The sequence below is a fragment of the Musa acuminata genome, chromosome BXJ2-8 (assembly GCF_036884655.1).
Source record: "Musa acuminata AAA Group cultivar baxijiao chromosome BXJ2-8, Cavendish_Baxijiao_AAA, whole genome shotgun sequence".
Taxonomy (NCBI): Eukaryota; Viridiplantae; Streptophyta; class Magnoliopsida; order Zingiberales; family Musaceae; genus Musa; species Musa acuminata.
In genome coordinates, this window is record NC_088345.1 from 37,739,481 (window position 1) to 37,762,243 (window position 22,763).

Consider the following 22,763-nt stretch of genomic DNA (forward strand, 5'->3'; position numbering starts at 1 on the left):
TTTTTTTGAATGACATGGGGGCAGCGAGGAGGTCGAGCGGTGGTCAAAGGTCGCTGGCCGGGGAGAAGCAGTGACGGTGGTCGAGCGACCGGGGAAACAACGACGACGGTGGAGAAAGAGTTGCCTTGTAGTGATGGTGGGGAAGAAGGGAGGCAAGGCTGCGGCGGGCTGCATCAAGGATCATTGCTCTAATACCAAATGATAAGATCCTAAAGTCTTATTGTCATTCTGATACCAATTGATAAGCTCCTAAAGCCCTACACGTTCTCATGTTCCTACACGTTCTCATGTTTGGATTAGATCATATCCTCAATGGTTGTGCTACATCCACCTCGGTCTGATCACAAGGCATGATCTCTGTGTTCGAGGTCAAAATCGTAAATGCGTTCCACGGATCTCACACAGCAAGAAGTAGAAGCATTGGTTAATGAAGAAGCCTAAAGTATTATTCCAATTCTGCCCTTGGAATGCGGTCGTTCGAAAGGTGAGGCCTCTTCCCTCCTCGCGACGGACGCCCGCCGTTGACGACTAGCGCGAGAAGATCCCCATGTCTTCTTGCGGCCAAGGCGTTTCTTCTACAAATATTGGGATTGTCGGGACGTGCAACCGTGGAGCGTTTCATCTTGGTTTGAATGCGAATTTGAGGACTTTGAGACGGAAACAGGAAGAAACCCTAAGATGAAGCCTTCCTCCGGAGTGATCGACATATCGGAGTGCGCCAAGAGGCTCGACGTGGACAACCAGATCTCTCTCCGTCACTACTACCGGATTGCCCATAATCTTCTCAAACAGGTTCTCGTCATTTCCCGGATCATCTACGCCTTATGAATCTTGTATACATATCGGATCTTTCTTGCTTTCCGTTGGCAGTTCTTGGTACATTTCGGCTGAGCAACTCGTTGTGGTCTAGATTGAGGCAAGATATGTTGTTCTTGATCGATGATGCAAGATGAGGCTAAACCGGACATTTTAGTATCCCCGACTTGTTCATATTTGTGAAAGAACTCTGATGCTTAGATCTTCTTTTTCACGGACTTGTTGTTTGTCTAATGATGTGGTCTAACATGAGACGTCATTGAACTATTGATATGTCGTTGCTATTGATTACGCTATGTGTGTCTTTGGTTAGAAAGCTGGGAGGTTATTGGAGGGAATAAAAAGTTCTTTGGATGTCATAACTACAAGTACTCATAAACAAAGTGAAAAGACTCCTCTCAATTGATATGAAAGAATCAATTATTTAAAATAGGTTTTTCTTTCCAGGAACAACGCCCAATCTCTGGGAGTAGATGTAAAAGAGCATATTTGTTTAGCGTAATCATAATAACTTCTTTCAAAATGTTTGAAAAATCCTCCTCCCTCTTGTTTTTGGTTCTTCATGATATTAACTGCTTATAGTCGTTACAGTCTTACAGACACACTGACACAATGAAAGTGTTGAGAACTCAGAATTGGTGTATAAGACACTAAGTTGTGGAAGAACTTAAATACCAGCATTTTGAAAAGAGGGCAATCATTTGACTAGTATTTCAATAAAACACTGCTTCAAAAGCTTGGTGCCCGATGCATTGTATAATATGTGGCCATTCACCAGTTTTAGGTGATGTTCTGAATTGGTTTTGTAAAACAAGCGAATCAAGTTTTTAGGGTTTATTTAGGACATCCAATGTGCAATCTGCTACTTAATGGATTAGCTTGTTTGTTATATTTGTTAAGCAGTGTTGCAGTTGAAGTATGAGCTTGTGGTGCTATCTTTTGCTTTCTGAAAATTCAGTACATTCTCTCCGTGGTGATTCCAACTTTCTTCATCTTTTTCTTGAAATTATTTTCTGTGTACTAGATCTACCATATTCCAGTTAATGGTCATGTAATTTGATGTTTGAATACAGAGATATTATAATTAAGGTCACAACTCTTGATTCTTCCTGATGATTGGGAAATGTGCTACCAATGTCTTTAAAACCTCAAGCAAGGTGCCAACCAAGCATACTAATCAGGCAAAACAATATTTATTTATTTATTTATATTGCCTTGTAACTAGACTTCATGTAACTCAGAAAATAATTTGGTGAGCATATTGGAGACAAAAATCTTGTCACTGCCTAAGGAGTTGTGTGCTATCAGTACTAGGTGGCGGAACATTAGATTTGGCAGGTTTTTTGCATTTTGACCAAAATAACTTCCAATAGATAACAGCTCCATTTAGGATCAAGATGGTGCAATAAAGTAGGTTCCGAAAGTTTGCCAAGAAAAACACATTATCTTGATTTTGAGTTACCATCAATCCGTTTTCTGCATATCTGGCGGCTTCCACTCGTTTTCTTGTAGCTTGTGATCTTTATCTGCATGTATATTATCTACCCTTTTTTACCTTTGTACTTCATATATAGATTTCTTTTCCTAGATTATTGATACTGAGCCATACTTCTCTCTTGTGACATTTGGTTGCTGTTTTATTGGATATGAATAAACACTTCTATAGACCATATCATGTTTTGCATATTTTGATAATTGCTCTCATCAATAGACTGATCATTTCATGCATCTTGTAAGATTTCTTAAATCAGATTTCAATAATTGGCACGAGAGACTGTTTATTCCCTCAAGAGAATAATTTCTTCATCTTTCCTATATTTGTAATATGCTTATCATTTAACTTTCCAGAAAGAATGTTAGTTATTCTGCAAGATTATGTATATTGTATGCATTAGAGTATTGGCAGCTGATGGTGGTAGATGTCATTGCTTTTCATTTATGAGAGAGCATTGCTGCTTTTTGTTTGATATTGTTACTTATTTTTATCATATGGTGTTTATCTCTCTCTCTTATACCCTTCTGTTTGTTAATATTTAAGGGGATAATTAGTTAAATTATAGTAAAAGATTTGCGTCATATTGTCTATACTAGTATGAATTGTATTTTGGAACTTGTTTCCGGTAAGGGTTATGTTTATCTTGCTTGCAATGACTGAGACATGTCAGGTACTGCTGCATTTTTCAATTAAGAATAATCGTAAGGAATTCTTTTTTTATCAATGACTTTTACTTCTTTAACTGCTTGGTGCTCTACCTAGTTCACAGTTGATTGCTGATCATATGAATGTATCTTTTCCAATTTGAGTTATTATGTTGACAGAGGTTTAATTATTTTTTTCTTAATTTTTAAATCTTGATCCACTAAATTATTGGCTTAGTGCAGGCAGACATTTATCGGAGCGAAAAGAATATTATTGATCTTTTTGTTATGCTACTGAGATTTTCAAGGTCAGGAATTGTTTGATAGTATCTTAATTCATTCGTTTGAAATGTACTTTAACTCATAACTAGGAATTGGTTCTTGAAAGTACCTATGCATTTGTACGTTCTGTGGACACAAGTGTTCATATTACTTATGTTTCTTACGTTTTAACTCTACTCTTATAATGTTAATGGTGGGTCTTAGATTTATTAATGAAGCTTGCTTAGAATACTCTGAGCCATTTTTTGTTGGCTCTTAATGCGACTTGGTTGATCTAGTGGTTACCCTGAACAAGACCAGTGCTATTTAAGGTTAAATCTCATAACCCTGATGTGTAAACCATGACTTTGACATATGATTATAATATTGATGGTTCATGTTTTGTTGGTAGCACAAACAATAAAAAGAACATTAAGAGCAATAAATTAATGAAATTAGAGGTAAGGGTTCAAGTTGATGTGGAACGGGGATACCACTCAGCTGCTGGAATGATTCATTTCATGTTTCTGTCGAGCACAACAGGTGTGTCACTGATTCATGAAAGAAAGACAGGCAATTACAAACTCTCTCTTACAATGTACTGCATGTCATCACTTCTTCAGTGGCTGTTTGCATGTCTACAAGACAACATTTAGCTTCGGCAAGACCACCACCAAATTTAATGCGACAAATGCCTGTACCACTGGCCTAACAACAAAATTGAGAAAATCACACAATTATCATCAACCCAATTGGCTAGAGCACCGCCCGGAATCAACCTGCCCCATCTGATGAGCCCTATAGTGGAGGCTTATGCCCTTTGACCTCTATTCGCTGAGATGACATTTTTAAGCCATAATATGACCTTTACCGGTACCAATGACAGTCAACAACTGTACCTAATGTCAACCAATAGGCTTACCTTCATCAGGGCAGTGGCAAAACAGCCACTGTTATTAGTTGTTTTGCCTAACATTTTATGAAAAATGATTGTTCAACATTGAATAGTGTTGTATCTTTCAGTATTCCTTTCTGTATGTGTATATCTACCTCACTTGTTTATGACTAGAATACTTTTATGAACATATAAGAGAAGGATCACATATGAAATTTTCAGCTTTTCTTCTTTGTTGTGCTTATTTCATTGTTAAACCTACTTACGTGGAATGGGTATATTTCCTAATGCAGTTTGATTACTGAGACCATACCGTGCCATAAAGACTATCAGGTGGTGCTACAAAATGAAAAACTTTATTTTAGAAAGGTACCTCTGTTTTTTATTTGTCAGTGATGCTTAAACTGTTACACTTGTTATTTTGAACGTTTTGGATTTTTGTTTACCTATTTGATTGGCTTAAAAATCATTCTTTTATGGGATAAAATCATGGATTTGAGATTAGTCTCTGCATGGGGATCCATCTTGTGATGTTGAAATTTGAAACCTTCAGGGGAGATCTTTCTTTGACTTCTGGTACCCTTTAAGCAGAGACTGTTTGATGCCTTGAATGAACTAGAAGCGTTGAAGCCTGACGTACAGCATCTGCTTGAAGAACTGAATAAGAGGAATAGAAGCCAAGTAAATAGATTGGAACAAATTCCACAAGATGGTTCTCTTGATGATTCATTTGAGCGGCCATCGTTTAGAAGGCTGACACTAAAGAATAACATAGTTAGCCAGGTATTATGGTCTCTCATTGTGACATAAATGGTTGCTATCAGTGTAATTGGTCACTGAGCTTGTCCTGCAATTGGACCAAGATGACCATCATAAGAAGATTGTTTGCATGTCACTGATATATATATTTTACCGCTTGAGATTTCTGCACATCCTTCTCATATATTGCAGGCTCATAGAACAGTTGTGCGAGATGGCTTTTATAGAAGTCCCATTGTTGAGGGACACAAGCTATTGACCAACACTAAAGAAGATCGCTTTCGGAAATTGTAAGGCTTTAGATATAAAGTTTCAAAAGTTTACTTAATTTTGTCAGATGGAATTTTGACTGCCGATGTGCAAGAGCTTGCATTACTGGAGGAAGCTACATTGATCACATGCTTATTGATGAAGAGTAGGAAACTGACCAGGCTAATTTTCAGGGAACTAAAATTGATTTCAGAATTTGTCCAGAAAAGGTACAGAAGACAATCATTGACATATTCAGCAATCACATGATGCATATTGTTGCATCTTAATTTATGCCACTTACAAAATCTAGGGTCAATATTAAGACAAGAACTTATAAGAAGAAATAAATCATAATTATGATCAGTCATCATTTGGGAATATGATTCTTCTTATGGAAAATTAATCTGAACAAAACTTGCCTTATTCTATACAATCAGGAATTTGCACAAGATTGAAGTAAAATACATGAAATTATATTTAATAACACAATTTTTTTTTTCTTTATTTCTGGTTCCACATTTGGTGTTGGCATACCTGTAAAGTTTAAACTTGTATTGACTGAATTCTGTATTATTGTGCAATTAGAGGGTAGACCCTGATGTTTGAGATCTTTATATTTACTCTTGACCTGCTATAAATCATGCAGTTCAGGTTATTTTACATAGGAAATAACAGCAAGTGCATGTATTTCTAAGGTCATGATCTCCAGTTGTAAAAAAAAGCATTGGATATTTTGCAGAATTTAGCAGTAAAATTTGCAACATTTCTGTATTGGAAGTGCTCCATTTTTTTATAAGATTGTCATTTAACAATTACATGATATTTTCTCTTTTCATGCTTAGTTCTCTCCTTTGGCATCTTGTAGAAGATCTCTTAGGATCCCATGCCTCAAGGAGGAAACCCTATCAAGACACTCAATCTTGGGTCCAAATGGTCTTCATGGACCATGGCAGCCACCCAGTGTTGATCAAGGGGTATAGTTCTTTTTCATTAGCTTGTTTCATACTTTTCTGATGATAAACACACTTCTTTTGTTGTTGTAGATACAATACCCAAGTAATTTGGACTTGACTCCAATTGAGATACCAAGGTTAAAACTTTTAAATTCTTTGTTTGATGTAGTTCTTACGGTAGTCCTTATGGATGAATGCTAATGGAGCTTTAAAATAGACTTATCTTGTTATCAAGATTTTTATGCCTAGGCTCTTCAGTATGGTGATAGATGTTATGTTAGTTTAGTTAACTGACAGTATTTTAACTCTTGTCCTGCCTGATTTTACGTCAAATGTATCTTTTTATCTCGTTTTAAATTAATGTGACCTTTCTCACGATTTCTGATTCCTATTAAATAAAATCTAGCTGTAGACTGCACTCGCAAGTTGATTCTTCCTAATATTCAGATATCAGACAAATTCACATGTTGAAACTGCAAACCATCAGTCTGTGCTGATTTTTTTTATATGTCTAATTAACAGTTTGGAGTAGTGTAATGTGGAACAAATCGTAGGTCTTTGTTTTTAGTGTTAACATGAGGAAACTGAATGCAAAAACAAAGTTGCTTAGCAGTAAATTAGTTAGATGGATAAATTAATATCACTATATTGCCCTGAGTCTATGGAGCTTTGCTATATTCCAGTTGGACATAATTGGCTAGTTCGATTTCAGAACTTGTTATATTCTATATTTAGCTTTTGTTTTGAAATATGTTGTCTATGGTATCCTTTCTTTTTCCTTTTTTCCTTAATGCAACAGCCTGCTTCAACCAACAGAGAATAAACCTGTGACTGTGAAGGAAAATGACACTTTGGAGAGTGAAAGAAGTATGCTTGAATTTCTTTCACTGCAAGAGAATGTAACTCGACAGCATGAAGAACAACGTCGAATGATCAACTTGGACGTGTCAGATGTGAATCCTAAGATGGACATCATCAAAGGACTCTCTCCTCCGCCTGCCTTTGCAGAAGTACAAGATGTTGTTGTAGCAGCACAAGTTTCTAAATCCTCAAATCCACAAACTGTTTCTTTGCAGAATGAGCTAATTCGTGCTGAATCTCCTCAAGAAGTTCACATAGTGGGTAGACCAAACTATTGTCCAGAGTTTCTGATGTTTCTTCATTTTTTTGAAGTATATTTTCCATTGGTGGAGGCATCATAATCATTTGCATATAGTTAATCTTCTTTTGTTTCCTATATCTTTTATGGCAATTATTCTCTCACTGGTTCTTGCAGTCAACAGTTCTGTTGGAAAGCTTTATGAGACTTGCAAAATCAAATACTGTCAGAAATTTAGAAACCTGTGGTGTTCTTGCAGGTTCCCTTGTAAGAGAGAATAGTTTTTGTATCTGTATACAATATAAAATATCCAAGAAACTTTGGTGATTAATTCATGAAGATAATGTTTTTTGCTTTTGCAGAAAAACAGGAAGTTCTATGTGACAGCTCTTATCATCCCCAAGCAGGTGGCGACATCTAATTCAGTAAGACAGTCGTAGCTGTTTGCATTTTTTGCATGATATGACATAATGGTCTATTCTGATTAATTTTTGTATAATTCAGTGTCAGACAACAAATGAAGAAGAAATCTTCGACTATCAGGACAAGCAGTCACTATTTCCCCTTGGATGGATTCATGTGCGTATCTATTAGCAATGACATTTAACTTCCTTTGCTAGCTTTTGAGAGCATTCTGAAAAAAATTAAGTTGCCTACTAAAATTTCCTTCACTATAATATTTTCCCTGCTACTTATTCTTGCATTCTCTTCAGAAAAATTTCTTTGACTATCAACTAGTCTTAACTAATTTGTTTGGTAAATCAAATATTCACAAGAAAATTGATTTTCTTCTCTTAATGGAGGGAAAATTCTTCAAGAAAGGATGAACATGTTTAAAGGAAACATATGGATGTTGTAGTTAAACAAGGTGATCCGATTAGTATTAGTGATGCAAGGAGAGGTAGAAGAAGATATGAGAAGATTGTACTAAGAATAGTAAATAGAGATTTGAATAATCTTTGATTTAGCTGAAAATATTGTCTTGTACAACAAGCACAATCATAGAAATAATATCGATGTAGTCAACCCCAAATGTTTGGGACATCACAATTTGGTTTTGCCGCAATATACCTGTTAATTATTTATTTTCAACATTTTGAATTAATTACTTGGCTAGCTGAATTAATTTCTCAAGATTGGAGATAAGTTTATCATCCTCAATACATTCAAAAATTTGTATGAGACTAAACATGCTATTATATCACAATTAGGTTTAGCATGTAGACCTAGATGGATGTATATAGGATGCAAGGTCAATCTAAAAGGAAAGTGAAAGTTAGATCCATTAGCATCCAGATGTAAAGAAAAAAATATTATCTGATCATAGGAAATGATTGTTAAAAGTTAAAACTATCCTTTTGTCTGAGGTCTCTCTAACCAGGGATGTGGATGGTTTTCAATCCATTAAATAAAATATGTAATTCATCTCCAATCTTTAAATAGTTAGAATTATGGAAAGCTTTGATCTCTTTGGCTTGTCCAGTTCAAAGAAGCGGACTTGCCTGTTCCTAGTTTCTCATATATATTCGTGTTTGTTACTTGGTCCCCTATAGACTCGACATGCATGTAAGGTGTACTGAGATCGTTGTCCCTTCTTAGCCACTGAAGTGTTTCCCAAAGCCATATGAGTTTCTTATGAAGATCAATGAGGAGACTTGTTATATTTGGTTTTCCAGACTAAAATATGCCGTAACAGTTCTAGTCATGGTGCACAGGTTATGTACAAGTGTATTTAAAATTTGGTTCTTCAGATGAAAACATATCACGGTGCTTGTAGTTACTATGCACACATTTTAGACAAGTGACTTGATGATATTTTGCCAGTTTGTTGCAGGGGCGTGATCACTTTTTACATTGCATTGTTTAATCAGCACACCACCACTCTAAGAGTGACATCATGATGTTGTGTTTGAAGACTAACAAGGCAATTGTGTCAAAGATACTGAAAAGTACTTGGGTGTACTAACCACAAACATAAAAGGATGATCAATGAACTCTTTTCTTTACTTTGTTTCGACTTTCAAGAACTCTGTATTTTACCTTTATGATATCTTTTCTCCTAAAGAGAAACAAAGGGGAGACTGTTTGTTTTTCGTATCTGAATCCATGACAAATCAGTTTTTTCTTGTAAAATTCTTGCTGTCATGAATGAGGAACCTGCGATTTTCCCTTGTTCACTGATAGACAAACTAACTGCATTAGACCTCGAGAATGTTTAAGATCTTTAAAGACCGAAAATAACTCAAGATCTATTTACAAAAATCCCTTGTTGAGAAAGCATGTTACAGAAACACTGAGCTATGCTCTTTAGACAGCATCCAACAGCTAGTGTTTGGGTAACCTTTTAGTTTGGAAGCTTAGAGTTAGGTACTAGTGCCACTTCATATGTCTGAACTTTCATTTAGCATTTAGTGACTTCTCTGATTTTTTGAGCATTTTCTTATGTGAAAGAGCATGAACTTCGTATTTACACAGCAATAGATTTATTCTGTTGATAGACGTTAGTTACTTCTGGAGTTAGGTCCTATGACGCCGTCGTCCTGGTTGGGTTGATGCACATGCTCAGGTATACAAATGTTATGTAGTAGTTAGATTGGCTTACCAAATATCTTCTCTTAAATTTGCAGACTCATCCTACTCAATCATGTTTCATGTCCTCAATTGATCTACACACTCACTATTCTTATCAGGTACATTATATACATTGTTCTAGCAACCCTTGTTTTAAAGGTATTTTGTTGACTAGGAGGAATCATGATTACTGTGATGTTATGCTTACTCCAACTACAGTTGTGCTTTGTCTAATTAACTTTCTAAATTTGCACAGACCTTGTTGCCTGAGGCCATTGCAATAGTTATGACACCAAAAGATGGATCAAGGTAAGAGTTTTATCTTTCATATGCTTCATTTGCTATACTGCCCTCCCATGAGAATAGCATGTTTCACTTGTAACCATGAGGAACCCAGTCTGCTTCTGAGATTTAACATGCCGCTGCCTCTGCCAGCTTAAAATTTTCTGAACCTATTTGGCCTAAAGTTTTGTGATACTTTAGTTCGTGCGCACCTAAATCTTTTTTTTTGGCTGATAATGATGACCCTAATTTTAGAGAATGTCTTGGCACTATAAGAGAGGTCGCTTTATTGTGATTCAAGTATCAAGGGTCATAATTTCTGCCTTTTTGCATGCCAATGGTAAAGAACTGACATCTGCTTTCCTAATTTACATGTCCCATAATAGCAGATGGACTAGAAAGAGTCAGGTTTCGTGATATCCTGCATTTCAACTAGTGGGTGGGGCTCAATTTTGTCTAACATTTTATTAAGTTACCTTCAAATGGGCGAGGCCAAGACTCTACCGTAAGATTGCTCCTTTGCTACATTTACAAAGACAACTTTCTGTGGTTGCTGGGGGTAGGTAAAGATCCTCCACATTTAACTTTTTCAAAACTAGCATTAACACGAACCATGTTCTCTGGGCTGCCGTTCTGCCTCTGATGAGTGACTGTGTTATTGATGATCTCTCTTTTATGTATATATACAGAAAGTATGGGATATTTCGGCTGACAAATCCAGGAGGCATGTCAGTCATAAGGCGATGCCCTCATCGTGGCTTCCATCCTCACCGACAGCCATCAGATGGGGGTCGCATCTATGACCACTGCTCCAATGTCTACATGGACCCTAAACTGAAGTTTGATGTGGTGGACCTCCGATAGCAACCCCTCTCTTTCTAATCGTTTCCCTCAATTCTTTGTCCATATGGGGGTCTATGCTATTGTTTTCGGTAACAACTGTGAGATAAAGAGCCCTTAACTAGTTTTCTTGTGCATAAAACCCGTCGATGGGGGTTCTGAGCAAGACATGAACCAAAACACCTGTTCATCAACCTTGTGTTGAGGTAATTGTTCATGGTTGGTATGCTATGTGCTAAAGATCAGATCAGCACTATAACCAGTACACTGCCAGTTCAAAGGAAACCGCTATCTATAGAGCCACAGAACCGCATGTGCATGGCAAAGGAGAATAAATTATCGGCGTGTCAAAGGAGAACACGTCCTCAGTCATGAATAAATAATTTCATGCAAATAACCTTTTGGAATGCGCAAGTCACTGGATCAATTAAATCCATCAATATATATCTTTACCTCGTTGTCCAAATCAATATCAAGACAGGCGTGACAGAAAGAAAAGCTCGATAGTCAAATATCAAAACTGGACGCCGAAATGATTTGGAAGAGGTCATAAACTGCACACTAACTAAAGGCCAAATGTTTGGAAGAGGTCCAAAGGCCAAATAGCAGTGACAGCAACAGATGCTGCAGATACTATTTTGGATTCCGGAACTGCACACTAACTAAAGCCACATATAGCGTGATGAATTCGTCAATCCTACACTTAAATAATACCAAGGCTCAACTCATATCACTCCCACTTCTATACTAAGAAAATTGAGGCAACATAAATAAAAAATAAGAATATTTAAAACTGTTTAATCCAACAATTTCTTATAGATCCTCCTAACTTTTCATGTTAGATTGACAAAACTGTTTATCCATTACGGATCTTTATCTCAAATGAAATTTATAATCAAAATCAAACAGTCCAAATCTGAACCGAGAGTAAAATTGAAGTACAAGTAGAGATTTTCATATTGTTTATATCTTTATGTTATAGAATAATCAAGCTATAATCTTTAAAATTGCTATTCTTCACCAAAAAGACTTTCCATATTAGTAGTATTTCTTGAACCCTTACACATGTTGTAAGAATCCAAAAATACTAGTCTCTAACTCCAGCAAATCTAACAGTCAATAGCATTCAACTACGAGATTAAACAAAAAAATGTTGTTGCTTATATTTAAACTTGGATTTACAGACAAAAAAAAAATAGGGGGAATTCTAAGCAACCAAACTAACCATGAGAAGTAATTGACCTCTGACTGTCGTAATCGCTTCTCCAAGAAAGAGAACCATTGATCATAAAACTCTCTAAAATCTACAACAACAACACCAACAAGAAAAGGAATTCATTATGCTAAAATTTCAACAAATAATTCAGTAAATTAGGTAAAATAAAGCATTTTTGGTACAAATAGTACTTACTACCTTAATCATCGACCTTGTATGTTACACTAGTTACTTCCGATAACCGTGAACCAGGAAAAAGCGACTGCAGAAAGAATTAATCGAAGAAGAAAGGATGCCAAAAACACAAATTTATCACAGATATCAGAAATGAAATCAAATCAAAATTACTAAAAAAGATTCTTTTTCGTAGAGAAATTTATCTTACATTGAGCAGTCGCTGCACGATTCTGGCCCTCTTCTTCGGCCTCCGAGGGGGCTTCGTCCCCTTCATCCTCCAAAAGTCTTCTTCGATCTCCTTGCGGGATAGCGAGACGCAGAATTTTCGACGCTCCCCCTTCTCCGATCCATATGATCTCCCCTTCCTCATGTCCGTCGCCGGGTAGCTCTTCTCAGCCGCCAAAGGCGAAGGAGACCATGAGACCGAATTAGAGTACCGATACAGAGGCGGAGATTTGCACGCCGCACTGCGGGTCCTCAGACTCCATGGCATGGAGGTCCCCGCAACCTCCTCCGCAGCCGTCGCGGAGGAAAGGGACCTCTCGGCCTCCGCTTCCTTCGAGTTTCTGGACCCAGACGACCGCTTCTGCTTGACCGAGGATTTCTCCGGCGGCGATGGCGGCCGCTTCCTGTCAGCCCGGACGTTCCGATCGGCCGCGTCGGGCACCCGTCCGATGACATCGACAGTGCGGTCGGAAGAAAGATTACAGCAGCGCAGGATGCGGTGGGTGCCCCAGCTGCCGGTGGGGAAGGTGAAATTGTGCAGTTTAAACCGGTGGAAGCCCGACGGCTGCGGCTCCGGAGTGGGTGATGCGGCGCGATGCCCCGCCGCCGGAAGATCTAGCTCTCCCGGGATGCCATCGGCCTCTTCGTTGCCGAAGATCACCATCGAATCGACGCTGCAAAGAGGCGGTTTTGTGGAAAGGAAACGCGAAGAGAGAGAGAGAGAGAGAGACAGATTTCTAACGTTCGTATAGGCATCCTCTGTTCTTCTCGGCGGGGTTTATTTATATGGGTGAGAGAAGACGAAGCAAAACTATTGGTCGAGGGGCGCTGATAACGAATTGATCTGATTCAATCGCGGCCATAAGATTCGTGTTTCCATTCTTGCGGCGTATCCGACGGTGCACGCGTAATGTTATAATGTACCGCGTGGTTACACGGCTTCGATGTACTTGATCGAAATTACCAACGGGTCCTTCTTCTATTCAATGTAACAAAGCGATGCTTCTACTGTATTGGAGATACGTATACGTACGTACTTACCCGCGCCAGTACCGGACGAGCTACGTGACTTTTGATTGGGTAGAAGCGACCTCGGATGTGATGGCTACCGTTGTGGGTAGAAGAGGGCATTGTTTGTCGGGGGTAATCCTACTAGAAGATGGACCCCACAACCTTCATTTGCCTCGCGACAAAACACACCAAAACGCTTACGAGTTGTGGCATCACTCGCTCTCCCCTCCGAGACACGAATAATAAATAAACTAATATAAAGATTTTTTAGGCGATTTTTCTGAAACAAATCCAACTTTTTTTTTTCCCGTATCATTCCGCATTTCCAAAATACCTAAAGAGAGTCCATGCTTTTTAAAATAATAAAAATAACCTCAATGACAACTTCAAATTTTTTGGTTTTGATGGAAACTCAATTATACCAAACAAGTCAAGTGTTGATTCAGTGATAAATGGAACTGATTGTAGTAATTTTGAATTGGATTATAATATTTTTATTATTATTATTTTTATCGATTACAACATATTTAAATAAGTAAAATCGAACTAATTATAGTGTTTTATATTATTTTTAAATTGAATTACAGTAATATTTTATTACTAAACTAAAAATACTATAACCACCGTTAGTACCTCAGTAGGATTTTAGATAGATATTTTTATTAGTTTAAAAACAAAAATTAAAATTAAAATTAAAATTAAAAAATTATGATAATTATAATATTTTTATATAAAATTATAATATTTTTAAATAAATTTATAATATTTTAGGCATACTATATTTATATATACAGCCAATTCACCTTATGGATTAATCTCAAGGGAGAGGATAGGAGAACGGATGTTCTAACAAAAAAAAATATATTATCTGAAAAAAACAAAATGAGGAAAATCTTTCGAGAAAATTCAAAATGAGATTTTCTTTTTTTGGAGGGGATTCAGTCATCTAAATAATAGAAATTTATTTTTATTAATTTTCTTAATTAATTTTAAAATAAATTTGTTAATTATTTTTATTATATACAATTTATTTATTATTCTCTATATAACGAACACCCTCCCTCGCCTCGAGAACAACTCTCTCCGCCGTCCTCTTCTCTCTTCTCGCCCTCCGCCGACCCAATCCAACGACGTCAGAATACCCTTACCCGCTCCTTTTGGTGCCGATCGCCGCCTGGGTCGGATCGCGTCACCGACCGAGGAGTTTACATGGTCATCTCAGCGGAGACGCCGGCCACGCCGCCAGATCCTGCCGTCGCTATGGCGACCAAGGAGGCTTCGGTCCCTCGCGGAGGGACGCGGGGGAGTCTCCTCCATAACTTCTCCTTCCCGATCTTGGAGACGTTGGGGGGCCACGAGGCGCTACGCTGCATGAGCGGGAACGGCGAAGGGGAGGCCGTCGCCGACGGCGGCCGGAGATCGACGGGCTCATCCGAGGTAGGCGAGCTGCGGATCCGTGTCCCGAGTAGTGGGGACGAAGACGACCCGGGGATCGAGGAGGTCAGGGAGAAGCTGCTGGTTCACCTGCGGGAGGCGGCGGACCGGATGAAGCGGGTGGTCCAGCATCTGGCCAGGAGGGGCGGAGTGCCCGAGCCGGCGAGGGCAGCGGAGGCGAGGCCGAGTCCTGAGGCGGACACGTCTGCCGCTCTGCCGTGGAACCTGAGGACGAGGCGCGGGGCGGCAAGGTCTCCGGCGGGGACCGAGCGGCACTTGAGCGGGTCGCCGACGGTCGCGGCTGAGAAGAGAACTGTGCGCCTTAGGTTGGAGGCTCCCGAGCGGAGGGAGCGGCCCAAGTTCTCGATCTCGCTTACAAGGGAGGAGATCGAGGAGGACATCTACGCCTTGACGGCGCGCAGGGCTCGCAGGCGGCCAAGGCGGCGCCCAAGGGCCGTTCAAAAGCAGCTCGAGGTGTGCTTCTTCTCCCCAACACGATCCAAACAAACCCAATTTTGTATTGTTTCCCATCGTTCCTTGCATTCAAAGAGCAAATTTTCTGATTCTTATGTTGGCGTTCTTCTTCTTCTTCCAGTCGCTATTCCCTGGCTCGTCCCTGTCGGAGATCAACGCCGCCACGTACAGGGTTCCGAGCTAGAGATATAACCTTACGTGCGGTGACGCGACAACTTCTTCTCCGTCAAAGTCCCGAGTTGCTCGCGCCGATTTCTCAGGGCTTCTTAGAGGCATAGTAGGAAAAATTTAGTCATTCCTCATTCTCTTAGATACGTCGATGTGTAATTGGTCTATTTAGATCAAAGGAGTTCATGTGGATGTTGCTGTGTTTGCAATGGATTGTAATGACATCTTCTTCAGAACGCTGGTGGTTCGATGGGCTCAAAGATGAAAGCTTTGGTTACTTGCGAACGAGAAGAAACAAGAGGAAGCATTTTCTTCGCTGGATCGACAATGGTCGTCGGATTAGGGGCAGCGGTGGCGCTGACACGGATGTGGTAGGTCAACCCTGTGATCGGAAGCCGTCATGGTCGTCCCCGTGACCGCACCTCGACCTCCAACGCGGTGTCTTTTGTTTTGTTTTTTGTTGAAGGAAAGAAACACCGTATTGAAAACTCAGTGGTAAGTCATCACTCCAAAAAGAGATACCTGTCTAAACCTTCGTTTCCAACAACAACAACAACAACAACAACAACAGCACTATTACATCTTCTATAAAAAAACACTTGAATAAGGACACCTTGTAAAAAACTAAGAAATAATCAATCCACATGTTTCTTGAAAACCAAAGTATATTCATAAAACTATTCAATAGGTTTATAATTTATAGCGAGTCAGATCGAATCCAAATGTTGTTGAATCCTCCGGCAGCCGCAAACCTCAATGCTTCCACATTCAGCTTGCAGGACTAAGCTAGCTTTTGATGTTCTGCACCGGCCTGCCTTTCTGATCCTTTGTAATGAGTGTCATTTGCACTAAAAAAGAAAAAGTAAGGATCAATTTTAATGGAAAAGTTAATGATACTAACTGGACAGCTCATAGGTTCTTGTTGGATCCAATCCAGTGTCCCTCCACGCCCTTTGGCTGGTGCAAGGTATTCAGATCCTTATGGATAAGAGCAAGCAGCTCGCATCATAGAGAGACTTGAGCTTACGAATTGTTGGCTATGATAGCTCTAAGATGATCCCTCTCATTTTTGTTCAGATCTCTTCCCGCAGTTCCACTCAGAGAATAATTGAAAACTGAACTGGATTTTTTTCTTGGACAAGTTTCCAATAATCCAAAGCAAAGAAACATCGAAAGAGAGAAGAGTGTTCAGCATAATCCAAGAACTCTGAACAAACTAGCTAAGCTAGGGGATCAATGGTGCACTGGAAAACCTAGAGTTCCAAGTCAATATAGGGAGTCTACCTCAGTCAACTTCTAAAGGAACATGTTGACCTTAGGAATCACACCGATACGTCAAATCATCTTCTAGCCCGTCCTAACGTTGTCCCGTGAAAGCTGCTCTTCTTAAGGAATCGATATGAACCATCATTTCTCCCCTAGGATAAGGAGACCAATACCAACAATCATCATTGAGGAACAAGGGACATGTGAATCACAGCTACCTTATCGATCAAGCTTTTATGAAATCAAGTAAGAGCTATTTCATTAGTTTTAAGAAATCAGATCCAAGATAGTGTTAAAGTTGCATAATTTATCAACATTCACATAGATTGGCCAAAGGACAAATGAGATATCATTGAACCAAGGATTATGATTATGCCAAAGGTCTATACCTCTCCTGTTCCCCGCTACTATTCGAAAACCTGCTCGAAGTACCTTAAAAGATTTTAAAATATTCTTCCAATATCAAAAGAAAGAGTTATAGCTTATTGAAGACCAAAAAGATAGAAGCTCATATTTAGTTATGAGAAGGTTCACCCGGAGAATATTTCTCCTTTGAGAAGGAGAAGCAATCTCTTAGCTACAATATTTGTTTCGATTCAATCCGTTTTTAAAAAATTCACCAATTAATTTTATTATCAAAATCCGAGATTCAACAAAAAGAACTTCCTAGAAATAATATTAATCTTATAGATAAATTTGTCAGATATATTTGAAGTCAACAAACAATAGAGAGAGACGAAATTAATAACAACAATAATCACAAATTTTTCCACCTGATTTATAAATTTTTTCTTCCATCCTTCAATTTTATAGAGGACTTTGGAATTTTTTCACAAGAGTGTGAAATGAAGGTGCCTAGATACTTCATGGCCGGTTTCCTCTTTTCATATTGAGAATATTACATATAATGTATTTAGTTAAAGGATCATAATTTTTTTTAAAAAATGACAGATTTAGATCTATTAATATTTAAATTAGTGAAGTTAGAATGCTGGTCAATGGCCTTAAGAAGATTCCTACATGATTTGTCACTCCCCTTAATAATAATAATCACATTGTAAGTAAATATTAAATGAGAATTTTTAACACATTTATAATTAAATGACAATCTTTTGTAGTCATATCATCAAGAATAGATGATACTATCTATGAACTGATAGGGTGAGATCAGGTCCCCTCGATGAATTCTTTTAGAAGTCTCAAAGAATTTGAAGGGGCAACCACATCAAACATGAGAAAAGAGGAGAAAATAAATTGGCATGAATCCCCCAATGAAGATTTCGGGGATGTTTTCATAAGCCTCATGCTGATGATCAGCTTCCTCATATATTTTTTTCAATATCAATTTTAATAAGGATTAAAAAAATTTATCATGAGACTTGTATATGGTATGCACATGGTCATTAAATACAATAATATCATTAAATATAATAATATCATTAAATCAATTGATGAATTTATAATCTAATGAGCGTTTGAGTAATGTAAGACTAACTTCAATCATAGAAAGGTAAATCGATTAAAGTAGGAGAGTCAAACGTTGGGCCAGAGTGCAACATATCAGAAATTGGACGTCGGGTTGAAAGATTGGTCGACATGTTGGATGAAAAACTTTGTGTCGTGAGTTTGGGCATCGGGCCAAAAGGATCGGACATTTTGCTAAGAAGATTAGATGTTGTGGGAGGTCAATATACCGATGGATCGAACAGTATGCCGAAAGAGAGGATGATGCGCCGAAGGTTCGGACGAAGCATCGGGTGAACCAATGATATGTCGGTCAATATAGGATTCATTTTTATAATCATTTATTTTAAATAGAGTAGTTTAGGTCTTAATTGAGTTAGTTTTGGGTGTAACTATACTAACTTAATTTAGAGTCTATTGGGCCTGAATCATGACTAAATTAGGCCTATTGGAAAGTTAATTTGGTGATTTAAAGTTGGGCCAAGCGACGACATCACCAGGCTAGGTGGTGGAATCACTTGTCAACTAGAAAGTATGAAATGTACTTTTCAAAAAATCCTAATAGTGGTATCGCCAGGGTCAAGCAGTAGTACCACCCAAATTGGGCAGTGGTATTGCCGGTGCATAGGGTGGCAGGCGGGGGGGGGGGGGTACCGCCAGTACCCCGAAAATCTAAAGATTTAAATTTTTGACTCTATTTTTAAAGTTATTTGGAGCCTATAAATACCCCACTCATTCTTACTTGGGATAGTAAGAAAAAGAGTAGAAAGAGGAAAGAATTCTTGAGGAAAAAAATGTTAGGAAATCTTCGGGGCAACATCACATGCGCAGCGGAAGAATAGAAAAAAAAAATCTCCAATTCCCAAATATATGTTCGTCGTCGTACGAAGATTGGTGCACAAAAATCTACAAAATAAAAAATCATGTGTGAGATAGATTGTGTTACCTAGGGAGATCATATATCCCTGAATCCTTGTAGATCTCTAGGAGAGGGTGAAGAAGGTCAAGCACCCTCTTCTCTAGCGGTGATCCACATAGTAGAGTTGTAATGATGCTCCTCAAAACTCCAAGCATGCTTTGAGGTGGAGAGGTGGAGGAGAATAGGAGAAGGAAACTGAAAAAGCTCTTGCCTATGAACCACCAGTTCCCTCCTATTTATAGAGGTCCCTTATCAACTTAACCATAATGGATCTTACCCTATTGGGTATTGGATCTCCATCCAACTATCCAAGCATATTAGATTAGTGGATCTCTATCCAATAATATCTCATGGGCTCTTATTAGATCTCATTCATAGGATCCAATAATTCAGGGGCTTATTGGATATCCAATAAGATAGGGGCTCCGACAGATATCTCATATCTAAACCTCTACTCATCGCAATGCCTATCATATATGTGTGACTCTCTATGCCCAATATCGAGCTAGCCATGAGTCATACATGTCAGAACTCCTTCTAGCTTAGTGAATTATTATTATCTCCATAATAATTCACTCGACTCATCAACTACGAATGTACTAGGCTACTATGCTACAGTCCCCAGATGATACAGGGAAATCCAATCCATTGGACCTGTCTGTCCTTATTTACCATGTACCTATAGTCTCTCATCCATCTAATATCCCAAAGACCGTAGACCGGGCATGGTGCTGTCATACTCATACGGTTTCTACTCGAGTCTCGCTCTAATCAAATTCTCTTAGAGAACTCTTTCTCTCTCAATTCGAATGACCCTGGCTAGAGATTTGTCTAATCAAGAACACATGAGACATTCCTCTCATGACACCGAGAGTGGATGATCCTCTATCGACACTCAATAGCCCTCGTAAGGTTGACTACCACTCTAGATGACCGGTTGTGTTAGATCTGAGACATCCAAACCTATAAATCTGTTATCAAAGAGTGGAGCACTCATATAGGACATCCTTGGTGTCTCAAGTCTAAGGACCAGATACACCACTAGGACTACGGAATCATTGTCTGACAATAAGGTATCATCAACCATTTAGCATTCCGTAAGCGGATCAATCAATGAACTCATTCCCCAATAAGCACCTATATTGTATCCCTAGTGTCCCCACATAAGCAGCTATGAGATCAGTTGCTTCCATCATATGGACAGGCATACAATACACTAGTATGTCCGACTATCTCGATGTCCCTCTCGAGTAACCTATGACCGAGATTATTTAGGATCTATGTTTAAAGGCGAATCGGTCTCATTATCGTGATCTGATTCCCATTGCACAAATCCAAGGACATCACAATTATATATATATATATATATATATATATATATATATATATATATATATATATATATATATATATATATATATGTAATAAGTAATATAAAATGATAAATGTCAATATATAATAAGCAAAAAAACTACGTGTCAAATCACATATGTCATCACTTACGTCATTGACTTGCAGGACACCTATGACTAGCAATCTCCCACTTGACTTAAAGCTAATCACTATTGAATCTCGTATTTTAATGATGAAACTACTTGATATGTGTTTATGATTTAATTTACGTTTTGAGTGACGCAGGATGCTTCGATCAAGATGAGATAATTAAAGTTGAAAAATCATATTGTGCCGGAGGAACATGTTAGAAGATTGGACGTTGGGCCGACGGATCGGTCGATGTATCGACATAAGGCTTCGGGCTGTGGATTCGGGCATCGGGCCAAGAAGAGCGGGTATTGCACCAAGGATATCGGAATTATGGAGTCAACTGGCCGATTGGTCAATAGGCCGCAAGAGAGGACGATGCGCTAAAGAATCGGACGAACCGTCGAGGGACCAATGACATGCCGGACAACTTGATTAATTACTTAGGAGTAATTGTCTAGATCGAACTTTTGTTTTACATGTGTAGGATTAACTACGATAGCTTGAAGACATAAAGTAAGTCTACCCAAGTCAAGTTCAATAGGTGTTCGAGAATTCGAAGATTCGTCGGAGATGCTACCGGAACCAATTGAGAAGAAATCGGGGACTTATCGGAGTTTTTGAAAGTATGTCGAAGAGATCGTTGGAGGTTCGCAGAGATCACTGAGAAGGCTCGGCTACTCGTTGAACTCACCACAAGATCGGGAGCCTACTAAGAGTCCATCGGAAGAAATCCGAGGGTGTATCGGAAGTCCACCGGAAGATCGTCGGAAAGCTCGCTGGAAGGAGACTCGACGTTTGCTGATTGAAAACTTGCTTAGGACTATGTTTTCAGTTGCATAGTTTGCATGAAATTAGGGTTAAGATTAAGGGATAATCCTATATCTTGGTTAGGGGCCAACTGGGCCCGATATTACCTAGTTTGGGCCAAATTTGAAGCCTATCTAGTGACCCATAGGATCGAGCGATGAAACCGTCAGACTGGGTGGTGGTACCACTCAGAACCCGAGGATCGGGCGGTGGTACTGTCGGACTGGGTGGTGGCACCGCCCAACACCTGAGAGGTCCGGCAGTGGCACCGCCAGTACACTGTTAGTGTCAGACACTGACAGGCGGTGGCATCGCCACTAACAGGCGGTGGCACCGCCAGCATCGGGAACCCAAGAGAATTCAAAATTTGGAGCCTAAATTTGAATCCTCTTTGGGCCTATAAATGCCCCTCAATTCTCAGTAGAGAATACAACTTTTTGAGTAGCAATAGATTGAGACAAAAGCCTTTATAAAGTTTTTAGCAAGCCTTATTTTCAATTGCTTGAGTGTTTATCTCCTTCCTTTTCGTTCAAAATTCGTAAGAGTGTGAACCACTTGTAAAAGTTGTAAGAGGGGTATTTGTCCTTCCCCTTCAAAGTGATTTGCTAGTAGAAGTTGGGAGCCTCATTGAAGAAGGCTTCGCAAGTGGATGTAGGTTATTTGACCGAACCATTTTAAATTGATGTGTTCCTTAAATGTGTGAGTACTTACCTTTCTGAAATTGTTATTTATACTGCAGCAAGCTTTCGTTTTCATCTTCTCACTTTACTCAAGTTATTGTCGAATCAAAATCTCCTACGTATTTAAGAAATCATTTTTAAACATACGAGTTTTAATCTGCTGTACTAATTCACCCCCCCCCCCCTCTTAGTGCCGCTCCGATCCTAACAATTGGTATTAGAGCCATGGTTTTCTACTTTGGTTTAACACCCAAATAGAAATGACTCTTTACGGCTTTCAAGAGGGTCAATCTCTCATTCTTCCTCCCTTTTTCAATGGGACGGACTACACTTATTGGAAAACTCAAATGAGAGTTTTCTTACTTTCATTGAATCTCGAGCTTTGGAATATTGTCGAAAATGGATTTCAAAAATCTTCTCTTCCAATGAGCGAATGGGATGAATCGAAGAATAAAGTTTTTACTTTAAACACAAAGGCTATGAATGCCTTATATTATGCATTTGACAAAAATGAATTTAATCGTGTTTCGATTTATAATTCAGCTTTTGATATTTGGAGAACTCTTGAGG

General features: G+C 38.8%; 3 protein-coding genes across 5 annotated transcripts; 2 read left to right on the plus strand and 1 right to left on the minus strand.

Moving 5' to 3' along the window:
• The first annotated feature begins 366 nt into the window (after positions 1-366).
• Positions 367-11,084, plus strand: LOC135619430 (AMSH-like ubiquitin thioesterase 1). Of its 3 annotated transcripts, none has more exons than XM_065121434.1 (14): positions 367-792; positions 3,199-3,263; positions 4,405-4,480; positions 4,703-4,894; positions 5,063-5,160; positions 5,988-6,096; positions 6,166-6,212; positions 6,875-7,193; positions 7,352-7,441; positions 7,537-7,599; positions 7,679-7,753; positions 9,802-9,864; positions 10,002-10,054; positions 10,417-10,590. In XM_065121434.1, exons 1-14 carry the CDS (start codon positions 679-681, stop codon positions 10,442-10,444), a joined length of 1,392 nt encoding a protein of 463 aa, XP_064977506.1. In that variant the 5' UTR covers positions 367-678; the 3' UTR covers positions 10,445-10,590. The 3 variants fall into 3 exon arrangements, with proteins under 3 accessions (XP_064977506.1, XP_064977505.1, XP_064977504.1); XM_065121433.1 differs by having other exon boundaries at positions 368-792; positions 10,414-10,590; XM_065121432.1 differs by lacking the exon at positions 10,417-10,590 and adding an exon at positions 10,717-11,084 and having other exon boundaries at positions 369-792.
• Positions 11,085-12,005: 921 nt separating this feature from the next.
• LOC135618325 (uncharacterized) lies at positions 12,006-13,259 on the minus strand. The gene is made up of 3 exons (XM_065119208.1): positions 12,469-13,259; positions 12,282-12,345; positions 12,006-12,171 (listed from the first exon to the last, which is right to left on the minus strand). Exons 1-2 carry the CDS (start codon positions 13,147-13,149, stop codon positions 12,283-12,285), a joined length of 744 nt encoding a protein of 247 aa, XP_064975280.1. The 5' UTR covers positions 13,150-13,259; the 3' UTR covers positions 12,006-12,171; position 12,282.
• A 1,319-nt stretch (positions 13,260-14,578) lies between these two features.
• Positions 14,579-16,064, plus strand: LOC135618202 (uncharacterized). Its single transcript, XM_065119063.1, has 2 exons — positions 14,579-15,404; positions 15,526-16,064. Exons 1-2 carry the CDS (start codon positions 14,706-14,708, stop codon positions 15,586-15,588), a joined length of 762 nt encoding a protein of 253 aa, XP_064975135.1. The 5' UTR covers positions 14,579-14,705; the 3' UTR covers positions 15,589-16,064.
• The last annotated feature ends 6,699 nt before the right edge of the window (positions 16,065-22,763 follow it).